We start from the raw sequence: 12,806 nt of genomic DNA on the forward strand, positions 1-12,806 counted from the left end.
ATTTGATAGAATGGGTGCAAAAGTTCGAGAGTATTGCGAGAACTGTAATTTTTGCTTGCGTAGGAATAAAATGCATCAGAACGTCAAACCTACGTTAGGAAAAAAATGAAGAGCCGAAATACCCATTCCGTGTGTTTAAACTTTTGGTTGTTCAAAATTGTCTTGAGCAACCAGTAATAACAAATAAATCAATATCGGAGGAATCAAGAATCGTAGAATTGGAGTTAGAGAATCGTGGGCATAGGAGAATCGATTCAACATCATCTGTATACCAGCTTCCAGTGGAGACTCCAGTAGTAATTTCAGAAATAATGGAGGATAGCTCCGTTTCTAGCGAATAACCTGAGGTTCAAATGGAGCCTAGTCTAGTTAGTGTAGAAGTAGATAAAGGGGAAATAGAGGTTAAGGCAGGATCGAGTGGAGAATTAAGTAGTCTTAGGAGAAGCAATAGGAAAACAAGAAATAAACCTCCAGGTTATCATAGAGAGTTTTGAAACAATTATAGAGATAAGTAGAGTAAAATGATTGTAGAGATTAGTATGTTACTGCAGTACAAACGGTGTTGGGAATTGATGTTAAGTCAAAATGAGGATGTAGCTGGTTTTTATGCTGATTAACTGGACAGGAGAAATGTTTTCTTTGAAATAGGAAAAATAGAAAGATAAAAATGACAAGCGAAAGATGTTTGACCAACCTTTTTCAAATGATGTATCTACTTCCTTTTGATATCTCATGGATAGTAAAATAACCGAATAATTTGGAAAAAAAAGAAAGAATTAAAGCTTTGGTAAAAGGAAAGTAAAAGAAAATCTCATTGTGTTTCTGTCGAAGATTATCATTTTTGTTCAAGTGTTATGTTCAAATTTAAATTGTTTTAAAAGATATTATGACGATGTGCAAATTTTTATATTAGGTGTAGCTATGCGAATTTTACGTTAACTTAGCATGACAATATAAAGTGAAATGAAAGTGCCGATTGGGAAAATATTTTCTTGTGTCTTGTTGATTCAGTTTTAGTGTCAGTATTTTATTTTATGTTCTTGTTAAGTATACCTTTGTTTGAGGATAGAAAATCGTTTTTTTTGGAAAAAAAAAAAATTTTGAAAACCCCCGGGAAAATCTGTAAACTTTGGAAATAGGTTTTTCTTGGTGAAAACCAATAATTAAAATTCTAAGTATATGTCAGAAATTCATATGTATAATTCTTCCCAAGGTCACTTGAACGCAGAATAACCCCACTATCTAAAATGCAAACATTGTAAATTATCAACACTCGACAACCCCACTTCTTGGAATAAAGCGATAATATTTCCTGTCTGGAAGAAGCTCAATGGTCAACAACCCAACCCGAATTGTCTTTATCAGAAGCAGATTGTGCTGAATATAAGTTACCAATTTAGATTATTTGAGTCAGTTCTAATTCTGTATCTGGCCTCGCCATATGTACATTCATTGTATTATATGTATAAATAAACATTTTATACTCTAAACATAAACTATGTGATGGTTAGAGGCTCTAGACATCCTCCACCGGTAGAACCCAGATAATAGGCCAACGCTACCATAAGGCCCTAAAGAGAAGAAGTCTCACTGTACAGAGAAGTACATAATTCACAGAGAAGTGAACACAGGAACTTTACACTATATATATATATATATATATATATATATATATATATATATATATATATATATATATATATATATATATATATATATATATATATATATATTTACTTAGGCAGCGCAATAGCGCTGCCTTAATAAAGAACGATGTTGGCACAACGTAGTATTTTTTTTTTTTTTATTTAGACCAGGGCACTTCGTATCGAAGGAGTTGTCGAGAAACTTCAAAAAGGACTCATTCAATTGGGAATTGGAGTGGTTAGTGCCCTTTTTAATAGCCAAAAGTGATTGGAAGGCAACTAACACCCCTTCCACGTTCACCATTCCCCCAAACACATCCAATCAAAATTTTTGAGATAGTCATTTCGTTCAATGTAGTTGAAAGATCTGGAAATTATCTTTTTGATGAGGACACCCCCCCCCCACAGCCCTCAGGGCAAGGGTTGTAAGTTATCCCCTAGGGGCATATAAGGTTTTAATAGAAAGCGTTGTCGTAGAAACTTCAAAAAAGCTCATTTGATTGGAAATTTAAAGGGCTAGTGCCCTTTTTAATAGTCGAAAGTGATTGGACAGCAACTAAGTCCTCTCTCACGCCCACCATTTCTCCAAACACATCCAATCAAAATTTTGAGATTTGTTCAACGTAGTTGAAATTCTGGAAATTATGTCTTTCAGGATAACAAACCCCCCAAACCCATCAGAACAAGGGCTGTAAGTTATGCCTTGGGGGCATATAAGCTTTTATAGAAAGCTTTGTCATAAACACTTCAAATAGCACTCTTTCGATTAGAAATCCAAGGGGTTATTACTTTTTTTAATAGTTAAATAGTTATAGAGGCGAACTAGCCCCCCTCTTACACCCACCATGTCAAAATACCTATGTGGTAAAAGTTTTGAAATAACTAGTTTGTTAAAAGAATTTGACATTTCCTGAAATTATGTCTTTAAAAATGAAACTCCCCCTACAGTCCTCAGGGCAAAGGTTGAAAGTTATGCCCTGAAGGCATATAAGGTTTTTATTGAAAGCGTTGTCGTAAAAACTTCAAAAAAGCTCATTTGATTGGAAATTGAAAGGGCTAGTGATCTTTTTAACAGTCGAAAGTGATTGGAGAGCAACTAACCCCCCTCTCACGCCCACCATTTCCCCAAGCACATCCAATAAAAATGTTAATATAGCCATTTTTTCAACGTAGTTGAAAGTTCTGGAAATTATGTCTTTAAGAATGACAAACCCCCCAAACCCCTCAGGGCAAGGGTTGTAAGTTATGTCCTGGGAGCATATAAAGTTTTATAGAACACGTTTTCGTAGAAACTTTAAAGATGACTCATTCGATGGGAAATTTAAAGTGCTAATGCTCTTTTTCATAGACGAAAGTAAAAAAAAACAAATTAGCCCCCTTTTCACGCCAACAATTTCCCCAAACATCTGCAATCAAAATTGTTAGATAGTAGTTTTGTTCAATATAGCTTAAAGTTCTGAAAATTACGTCTTTGAGGATGACAGTCCCCCCACAGCCCTCAGCACAAGGGTTGCAAGTTATGCCCTGGGGCATATAAGGTTTTTATTGAAAGCGTTTCGTAAAAACTTAAAAAAAGGGCTCATTCGGTTGGAAATTGAAAGGGTCAATGCTATTTTTAATAGTCGAAAGTGATTGGAGGACAAATAAAACCCCCTCTCACACCCACCATTTCCCATTCACATCCAATCAAAATTTTGAGATAGCCATATATTTATGGCTATCTCAAGAGGTTTAAAAAACCTCTTTTCTATACCATCCAAGAAAAGATCTTGGTACTTTTTTTTAGAGAATTGAAAAAGTATTGAGTATCTTCCGCTATGTTTTCCAGAGCCTAAGTTTTCCCATATGAAGTAAATGTAAGAGGCATGTTTATTTTTTTATATAATTTAAATAGAACACGTCACAGTCAGCATAACTAAAATAAAACATTCCAGTTTTCGAACCTTTTTAATAGTCGAAAGTGATTGGAGGGCAACTAACACCCCTCTCACGTCCACTGTTTCCCCAAACACATCCAATCAAAATTTGGAGATAGACATTTTGTTCAACGTAGTTGAAAGTTCTGGAAATTGGGTCTTTGCCAGCGTTGTCGTAGAAAATTCAAAAATGACTCATTCAATTGGGAATTGAGAGGGCTAATAGTCAAAAGTGATCGGAAGGCCAATGCCCCCTCCCCACGCCCATCATTTTCCCAAACACTTTCGATCAACATTTTGATATAGCCATTTTGTTGAACGTAGTTGAAGGGTCCGGAAATTATGTTTCTTAATGTATGACAACCCCCTCACAGCCCTCAGGGCTAAGGTTGTACGTTATGTCCTGGGGGCATAGTGTTTTTATAGAAGGTGTAGTCGTAATGTTTTCGCTTTTATAACTTTAAGAAATCAAAAATTAATTAAGATTTTACGGAATAAAAATTAGCATATGTATATTAAACTGACAATGCACATTTTTTTCAGTAAATTCATTCGAATTTTTTTTTTCAGTTAAGTATTAATTGCTTTCTAGAGTTAATTAATCATGGGGTTTAGAACCCTTATGTTAATATATTATGTTCGGTCTGAGTGAAATTATTTTTAGTTACTGTTTGTTTTGGGTCTCATTTGCTTATTGGTTCTGGGGTGTTATATTTGCTGTCTTGGTAGATTATTTGATTCTATTTTTGTTCATTTTTGGTTTAATGTAGTTCTTTAATTTTTTTTGAAAAACTTATTTTGTGCAAAATGTTTTTTTTAATTAATAGCATAAAAGGTTGAAATTCTTATCACCCATCAATAAAATGCTTTCCGTTATGGGTTGGGTTGTTCATGCATTTTTTCTGTCTTTCTTTACCTTTTTTCTGTAATAAATTCCAGCAAATTAATCGGATATCCTAGCAAAATAAAACGTCCTTGACATGGTTTAGTTCCAGGACTATGGTATGTGGGTTTCGAAACAAATTTGTAGCACCCGTTCAACTAGGAACATAACCACTCCTCTTTTTGCACGGGGGGGGAGGGTAAAGAAAAATGCAAATACCTGTTGTTATGTGCAGAACTTATAGTTCAAAAACTCCATACTGAGAGGCTTTTGCGAACTAAAACGTCTAGAGAACATAGTTTATGGTTACCTTCTAGTTTTCAGGTGAGCTAAAAAAAAAAAAAAAACTCTAACGTGTTAAGATGCGTCAAGAAGGTGTCAAGTGACGTCTTTCTATGATCCTATACAGATATTACATCATCAAAAAAATCAGCCCAAGGAACTCTGCCTCAGAGGATAACATTTCAAAGCAGAAGTTGAAATAAATTCCACATAAAAAGTGGCCAAAAACGTGAAAGACCATCTCCCATTGGTAGACCCATAGTTCGGATAAAAAATTGGTTATTGTATCGGAAATACAGGGATAATTAAAACAGGCAAATATGGACAACACGCAAAATGGTTTCGATGTCTATGGTTTTGTAGTCCATTTGGTCGATTCTAATTTTATTTGAAGAGCAAGTTCGATTTTTCTAATATCACGGGATGTTTGCATAGAAATAGTATCGAGTAGCTGAAATCATGTCTTTTTTATATCAAGGTCTTTTAATTTTTCAACAAGGTGAACTGAATTTTTAATTTATGAATTGCATAGAAATAGAGGACGAAAAACTGGTGAAAGCCATTTTCCCAATCTTTCATCTGGAGAGCTATAAGAAGGTAAAGTGGGGCGTACAGGGACCCTATCTTTGTGGATAATAGGGAGAACATAAAATATAGGAGTGGAGGAACTTTTAGGATAATTTTTTTTACATATGTGGAGTAATGAGTCTTTTATGTATCAAAATTCTTAGTTCAATTCGTAATGCAAAGTGTATTTTAACGATTTTCTCTTTTATAACGTTAATAAATTCAGCATTGCTGAGACTTTCAGAAATGAACATCCATATATATTAGACTGTCAATCTACATTCATCAGTTATTGTCAATGTTATGACAAACAGAACACAGAGCTGGAGAAAAAAAAATTGTCAGCGGTCCTAGGAGACCACTGATCATGATCTTATCAAAATCACAGTTAAACACGATCGTGATCTTACCAAAATACCACAGCTAAATACCTACAAAGGCAATCTATCCACTGCCACCACAATACTAATGTTATCTCCAATACCTCTCACCCCAAACTTCTGTTACCTCCTGAGGTAGAGATTATCCTCTGAATAGTCCTTTTTAATCCAGGAATAATTCAGAAACGGTTTCGGCAAAATTTAATACAATTTGAAAACAAAACTGGAACTTCTGAGGTAAGCTTTTTTTATAATTAAATGCAATTTACATAGATTCTTAACTTTGTTGTGGTGGAATTGGGCACACTACCTTTTTTTACGCTAAAATTTACAACACCTTTTATATGTTATAAAATTATAACAACCGTAATTGCAGTCCATTTTAGTGCTGACCTTGTAGCGAATGCCTCTACTTATTTTTAAGCAGGCTCCACTAAACCTGGCCAAATTACCGCAGGAAGAATTGCTATCAGATTGTACATATGCTGCAAAAATGTCTGCCAGTTGCCCAAGGGCAAGAAGAATTAAATATTTTTGCCCTGGGGGCTGAGGGGGGACACTGCATTCCCGGAGGTATAGTTACTAGACCTTTTGACTATTTTGATCAAAATCACTTTTTTTTTAAAATTATGATGTGTTGAGGGGAGGGGTCATCTAAAAAGGACAAGGTGTCTTGTAGCTCTCCAATAGCTTTTCGAAATTCCCCTTAACATACCCTGTAAGTTCCGACCTAATAGACTCAGCCGTTCCTTAGATATTGCTGATACGCTCTTTTGGCAACCAGCTTGCACATACTATATTTGATTGACTTCAGCAGTAATCTCCAAAGCTGTGGGGGCTCGTGTCATCCCCATAGGTGTAGTTATTTGACTTTTAGACTATTTTAAACAATACGAACATTTCAAAATTTAACCAAACGCAATATAGCTGTAATACAGTAATATAGATGTTTTGATCACCTAAATCGGTAGATCTATTTACGTTAAAATCGCGCATTGTATAGTTACAAATTTGGAACGTTTAAGGAGAATATGATCAAGTACTCAGGTCTCAACCTGATTCTACAGCTTACCACTAAAAGGAATCGAACCTGAACAACGACGGTAAGAAATAAGTTCAAATTATCTACAGCTAAAACTTATGCTAAAACTGCTCTTTGCCGAAAGCAATTCTGATCAAACAACGATTTTGCAGTTTTAATTTATCGCTGATATTCGGAATAACATTTGACAAAACTTGCTTCCAGAATACATCACCCATTAAAATCCAAGAAAACTAACCTGGACAACAACAAGAAGGGACCATTTCAAATTATCTGCAGTAGGCTCCTTATTCTGAAACGGTTCTTCACCCAAAAACACTTCTGACCAAACTACAATTTGAAAAACTTGAGAATGACGTACAACAGAAAGAATCCGGTGCAAATTCAAGTGGTTGTAGATATCCTGAGTAATAGACAAAGGCAAGTGAGTGCATAGGAGGTGGTTCTTATACATAATGAGGGCTCCACGAATGATTACGTAATCATTTTCAAAGTCTGAGGTTACCTGTAAAAGACCAATATTCAAAACTGGCAGCAGAGCAAACACAAATCGAAAAAAAAACATCGGATAATCTATTGAGAGCCTCTGGGAAAATTCCTCCCCCCCCCCTCCAAAAACGCAATTTGACAGGCTTTGCTGGTAGTAATAGATATTTGGACGAAATTAATTAGAAAGGTTAATCATTATTATTTTAATATTTTAAAAGTGACTTTGTGAATAATTCCCGCTCTCTTCTTTTTCTCATAGAAATTTCTCACAAAAAGGATTTAAATTTCTCATAAAAAGTAACAAAATGACATTAAAATAAACAACTCAAAGATAAAACTGGCATTTTAATAGATGAAAAACACAAGGGAATTAGTCCGCGGGGAAGGTAAGCTCATAAAATCACCAAAATATTGACATTTTGGGCCTAACCCGGCGCATGTGCCACCATGCAGATTGGCATACTGCAGCATAACAAATTTCAATTTTCCTTACTCCCTTCCTTTAAGAAAACACCTCATAGATTCAGCCACGAGACCGCTGTATATAAATAACATAACAGTAAGATCACGGCTCAGTGATTGTTGGCTACTGCATTCTCGGTGCGTACACACGGTTCCTCCCATTTAATCTGCCATCAGCGGTCCAGTGTATATTACCCTGGAACGCGTATTTTCGCAGAAACTTTCTCAAAATGTCTTTGAAACCAACTCGAGACTTCGAAACCTACTTGTAATTTCTAAAAAAAAAATCTAATATTAAACATTGAACTACTAATTACCAATTTATATATATATATATATATATATATATATATATATATATATATATATATATATATATATATATATATATATATATATATATATAATAGAATAAATTAATTTAAGATAAGATTCTTTAAAATTTAGCGTTACAAAGGTTAAGCCAAGTTTCGCGTTCAAGAGAAATCGGACTTGTCTACCCGTAAAAAAAACCAAGTGTCGCTTATGTTTATACTTGTTTAAATTTTTTCTGGAGTACTTGCATCTCGGTCCAGCTTTGTATAATGGTTGAGATAGGGAATGATGATGCAGTATTATATTTATATAGAGTGCACAAGACAAAGAAGGTACCACCTTCGAAATACTCATTTTGAAAGAAAAAACTCCCCCTCCTCGTCTTTAATCAAATTCTTTGCCACCTGCATTCGCATCTTTGGTCTTATATCATTTCCACTTCATAAAGGCAACTTAAATATGCAACTACCCAAAAAAAATGCAAAATATACATGAAACTACCCAAAAAAGGAAGGAATCTTTTTTTTAAATATTTTTAGGGAGAAAATATGAAGTAAGTGGCTCAAACGGATTACTCTGTCAGAAAGGATCTTATCGTTACACGCACTTTCGATGAAGCTAGCGATGCTCCTTAGGACGTTTGACACCGCTGGTACACTTGCATATCATGCATAATTGGCGTCCTATAAACTGGAATTCTCTATATTTATAAACAAAGTCAATCACATACGTAGATGCCAATCTTCGAATAAAAAAAAAAGATTCAGTTTAATTTATGATAACTCTATATATAAGTAAACACGTAAAAAGAATATGGAATTTAGATTTCATAAAGTAATAAAATAAACCTGTGATTATGTTGTAAAGATTTCTACTGAAATGATTAGATAATTAAAAAAGAGATAAAACTAATCAATTAAGTATACATCTTAAGCTATGGAATTTGACAATGGCGTATATCTACCTCTTGTTCTATAGTAAATATGAAATTCAATAAATGAAACTTTACTGGCTAGCGTGTGATTGCTCTTCCTCCTGAATAGGAAATGATATGAAATAAGATTACACTAAGCAGCACTAATAAACGCGCAATCAGAATTCAGAATCAGAACCTTTTATTACCAAAAACAACAATCATAATCACGACCCTGTCCAGACTAAACGAAATTGCTTTTTAAAAATATAATAAGGAACAATTATTTTTGTTTAACTTCATTTGTTTCTAGACAATTTTAGGGAAAAGTCTAAGTTTATAACTAGATTAAAATTTTTGATATTTGAAAATTCGTAAATTCAAATGTACGAAAATTTTACCGATCCTGTTTTTTTTATTTTTTTTTTTACCGATTCAGAATTCAGAATCGACATCACTTATTACCAAAAATAACAATCTTAATCATCACTGGGGCGAGACGAAACGGAATTGCTTCTTAAAAATAGAATAAGGAACAGCTACTTTTGTTTAACTTCATTTGCTTCTAGATAATTTTATGAAAAAAACTAAATTAAAATTTTGATATTTGAAAATAGACTTGTACACTTCAAATAAGCAAAATCTTTACCGATTCCGAATTTTTTTTTTATACCGATGCAAAATTAAATCATTTATTACCAAAAACAACAATCATAGTAACGACTGGGGCCGCGACAGACGGAACTTTTTTCCAGAAATAGGATACGCAACAACGATTAGTTAAAACCACTCGCAACAAAAGGTACAAACAGAATTCAAATGACAGTTTTTTTCTGCATTTTGGCGACAATGATCAGTTTTTGTGATTTGGATTGGCACGGAGTGGTAAAAGTGGAGAGGGCAATAATAATATTCAGCTACCGTATCGATATAGTTATACCGCATCCTTATCGATACTACCGTATCGATAGCGGTAATTTTTCTCATTCTATGAAGAAAATTCTATGAAGGTATTTTCTTCCTTCTGTACAGTTTCCTTTCTCATATCAATTCAGATTTGAAGAATATTACCATTCAAAACACAACTTAAAATAAAATATTAAGAAAAACCTGAAAGAGATTTATTCCTTTTCTTACATCCTAGAATACAGGCTATAAAATGGGTAGTACTACGTCTAAGAACTATAAATCCAGACTTGATATAACATACCATTCGTGATAAATCACAGGCTTCAAGGTCACAAAGAACCGCGTCCAATTGAGCCTATAAATGAAAATATTAAATTAAAAATATTGTTTGCTGTGTTTATGTAACAATTTGTTGTTTTTTTTCTTTCTCTACGGCATCTTTTTAAAGGCTAAAGAATACACTTTTAAAAAAAACTGAAATATAAATTCGAACAGTTATGATATAAATCTTAACCTTCCGATTCAAATGTCTACGGACAACTATTTTTTTATTTAACAAATTGTGTTACAAAATTGACACTATATATGCATACAATGAAATATTCTCGGAGAAAAATTTATTTTATATTGCACTTCCACAAATACTAATTGCACAAAAAATAACATATTTCCCACCATACTCTACAAAAGGAAACAAAAACAAACATGAGAGACAAGAAAGGCCGTATCCAGGGGAGAGGGACTTTATCGGGTTTAAGCCCCCCCCCCCCCTGAAATTTTTTTCCAAGTGATAAAAAAGTGACAAAACGCATTTAAACAAATTTCTGATGCGTTTTGTAAAGTTTTTTTTGTAACCCCTCCCTCGAACAAAAATACCCCACCCCCTGAACAAAATCCTAGATACGGCTTTAAAAGACAAGTGAAATAAAGAAATCATCAACAAAAATCTTAATATATTTATTCAAGCTTTCATTCTTTAAAATATTCAATAATTTAACTAATTTAATTTTTCTAACAGTTTAAGTAATTTAACTAATTTTCACTAATTCGAACATTTGAACTTCGAATTGCACTCATCAAATGCAATTCAGCCCACAAATATGGAAACTCACGCTGGTTCAATCAATTTGACACAATTCCCACTGATTCGTTCAAATAGCTAAACCAAAAATCAATCTACTCCATAATGAATAATCAACATAATTAACAATTAATAACTATCAATCAACGTTATAAAAAAGAACAAATTCCACCAACAATCAGCCTACCATAATTAACTATCGTCTTTTCAATCCTCCTGAATTTTCTAAAAATCGGTTTTTGGTAACACTAGACAGCCGTTGGTAATTTTTTATACTTAATTTGAAAATATGCAGTTAAACTGTCGTTACTATCAAAAAGTAAACAAAAAATATATAAAAAATTAAATACACAAATTTATGCACATGGAAAAAAATAAATTTGAAACAGTTTGAAAAATCGTGTAATATTATTAACCACAAAGGTATTTCCATGCTCCAATAATTATGCAATGAGAGTAAACTTGACTTCTACATTCAAGAATGACGCTTTAGTTTTTAATTTAGTAAAAAATTACACCCTAATTTAATATTACGTTTTATTGCTTGGAAAAGCACGTAGATATAGTAATTTCCTTTCAGATAAACCCTTTAGAAACCCCATTATAATGTTTCAGCACCCAACTAGCAGCAACAGGAAAAAAACAGAAAATAGGAAACATCACACCGTCCCATGTGCAAAAGCGATTTTCCCTGTTGCTCAAGATGGGGGACTGTAGTTCTTACAAATGGGAGTTTCGGCTATGGCGATTCCAATGGTGCAGTTTTCATTTTGGTTCGGGTCCATTTTTGGTTTTTAGGCTAATTTCTGAAATTTTCACAAATTTGTTTTCACAACGAACATCATCCTTAAGATTAATCGAAATAATAGTTAATTTACAGTTTTTTTTTTTTCATTTTTAAAATCTTGGGTTACAAAGGGCTAGAGTTCGTTCTTTACTAGATTGCCCCTAAGGGGGCAACCATGATTGTAAGATTACCTTAAGTAGCTTCGGAATAGGCGTCGTCACAGGGAAAGACTCCTCTAAAAACGTCACTTCCATATCATCTAATAAGCAGCAAGGCAGTTTCGAAACAGAAAAATTACGGTCATTGCAGAACTTAACCGCGGCCACTGATAAAAACATAACAGCAAAAAGCCAGTTACATTCTTCTTTTTCAAACTGCAGGGCCAATTCCGCTGATCCATACATGAATTTCAGCAGTTTCTTTATATGATTAAGCTTGGATTGAAGATAATGCTCCGAAGTCCAGTTAGATGGCATAGCCGTCACAAATGTATGCGTCTTCCATGTTTGCTGAACTATTATGTGAGGAGCATCCTTAATGTTTATTGAGATACTAAAAAGGAAGAAGAGATTTTCAACTAAAGTTGAGAAGCAGATATAGGTACTGAGTGTTAAGTATTAAGTGTTAAGTATTTAAAGCACTAGTTACTTTTTCAACTCCTTTGTAATGCTTTTCATTCCAGTCAGTATGATCAGTTCAGTTCATTCTTCGTTGGATAGAGGGGCAACACCCCCTTTCCCCCACAAAGGGTTTTATTTTTCGATATTTTTTTTTTGTTTAATTGGCATTGAGAACAACTTTGGCTAAACACTCTAGGTCACCAATCTAGAGCCTGAGAGTCTTAGGTTTTTTCTTTCTTCATTCAAGAACAGGTGTCCGAGATGACCAAATTTAGCCCCAGATATTTCTTGAGGCATGAGCACAAATTTGCCCATGGCTTCTTGTAAACAGCTGGAGAGTGGATTTAATACTCTTTCTTACTGCTTCCGTGAGTCTAGTAACGGCTCTCAGACTGCCTGAAGATACCCTATCCTTAAGGTAGCCCCAGAACACGGGAGGCTAAGACCTTGGAACTTGGTTGACCATCCTGAATCAGTCAAGACAGATCACAAGGCCTGCATAAATACTTTTTTT

The 12,806-nt window shown here is 34.0% G+C and overlaps 1 protein-coding gene across 1 annotated transcript in view; it reads right to left on the bottom strand.

The window, feature by feature from the left end:
- The window catches only part of LOC148953010 (protein inturned-like), a 100,296-nt gene that overhangs the window by 54,828 nt on the left and 32,662 nt on the right, over positions 1–12,806 (bottom strand). Inside the window, exons 6-8 of the mRNA XM_089088224.1 lie at positions 11,864–12,224; positions 10,106–10,159; positions 6,955–7,221 (exon numbers count right to left, since the gene is read on the bottom strand). Coding sequence (XP_088944350.1) covers positions 6,955–7,221; positions 10,106–10,159; positions 11,864–12,224 — 682 coding nt within the window. The remainder of the gene's footprint in view (positions 1–6,954; positions 7,222–10,105; positions 10,160–11,863; positions 12,225–12,806) is intronic.

Source organism: Artemia sp. Qi Xiang Cuo, chromosome 4 (assembly GCF_049724085.1).
Source record: "Artemia sp. Qi Xiang Cuo chromosome 4, ASM4972408v1, whole genome shotgun sequence".
Lineage (NCBI taxonomy): Eukaryota > Metazoa > Arthropoda > Branchiopoda > Anostraca > Artemiidae > Artemia > Artemia sp. Qi Xiang Cuo.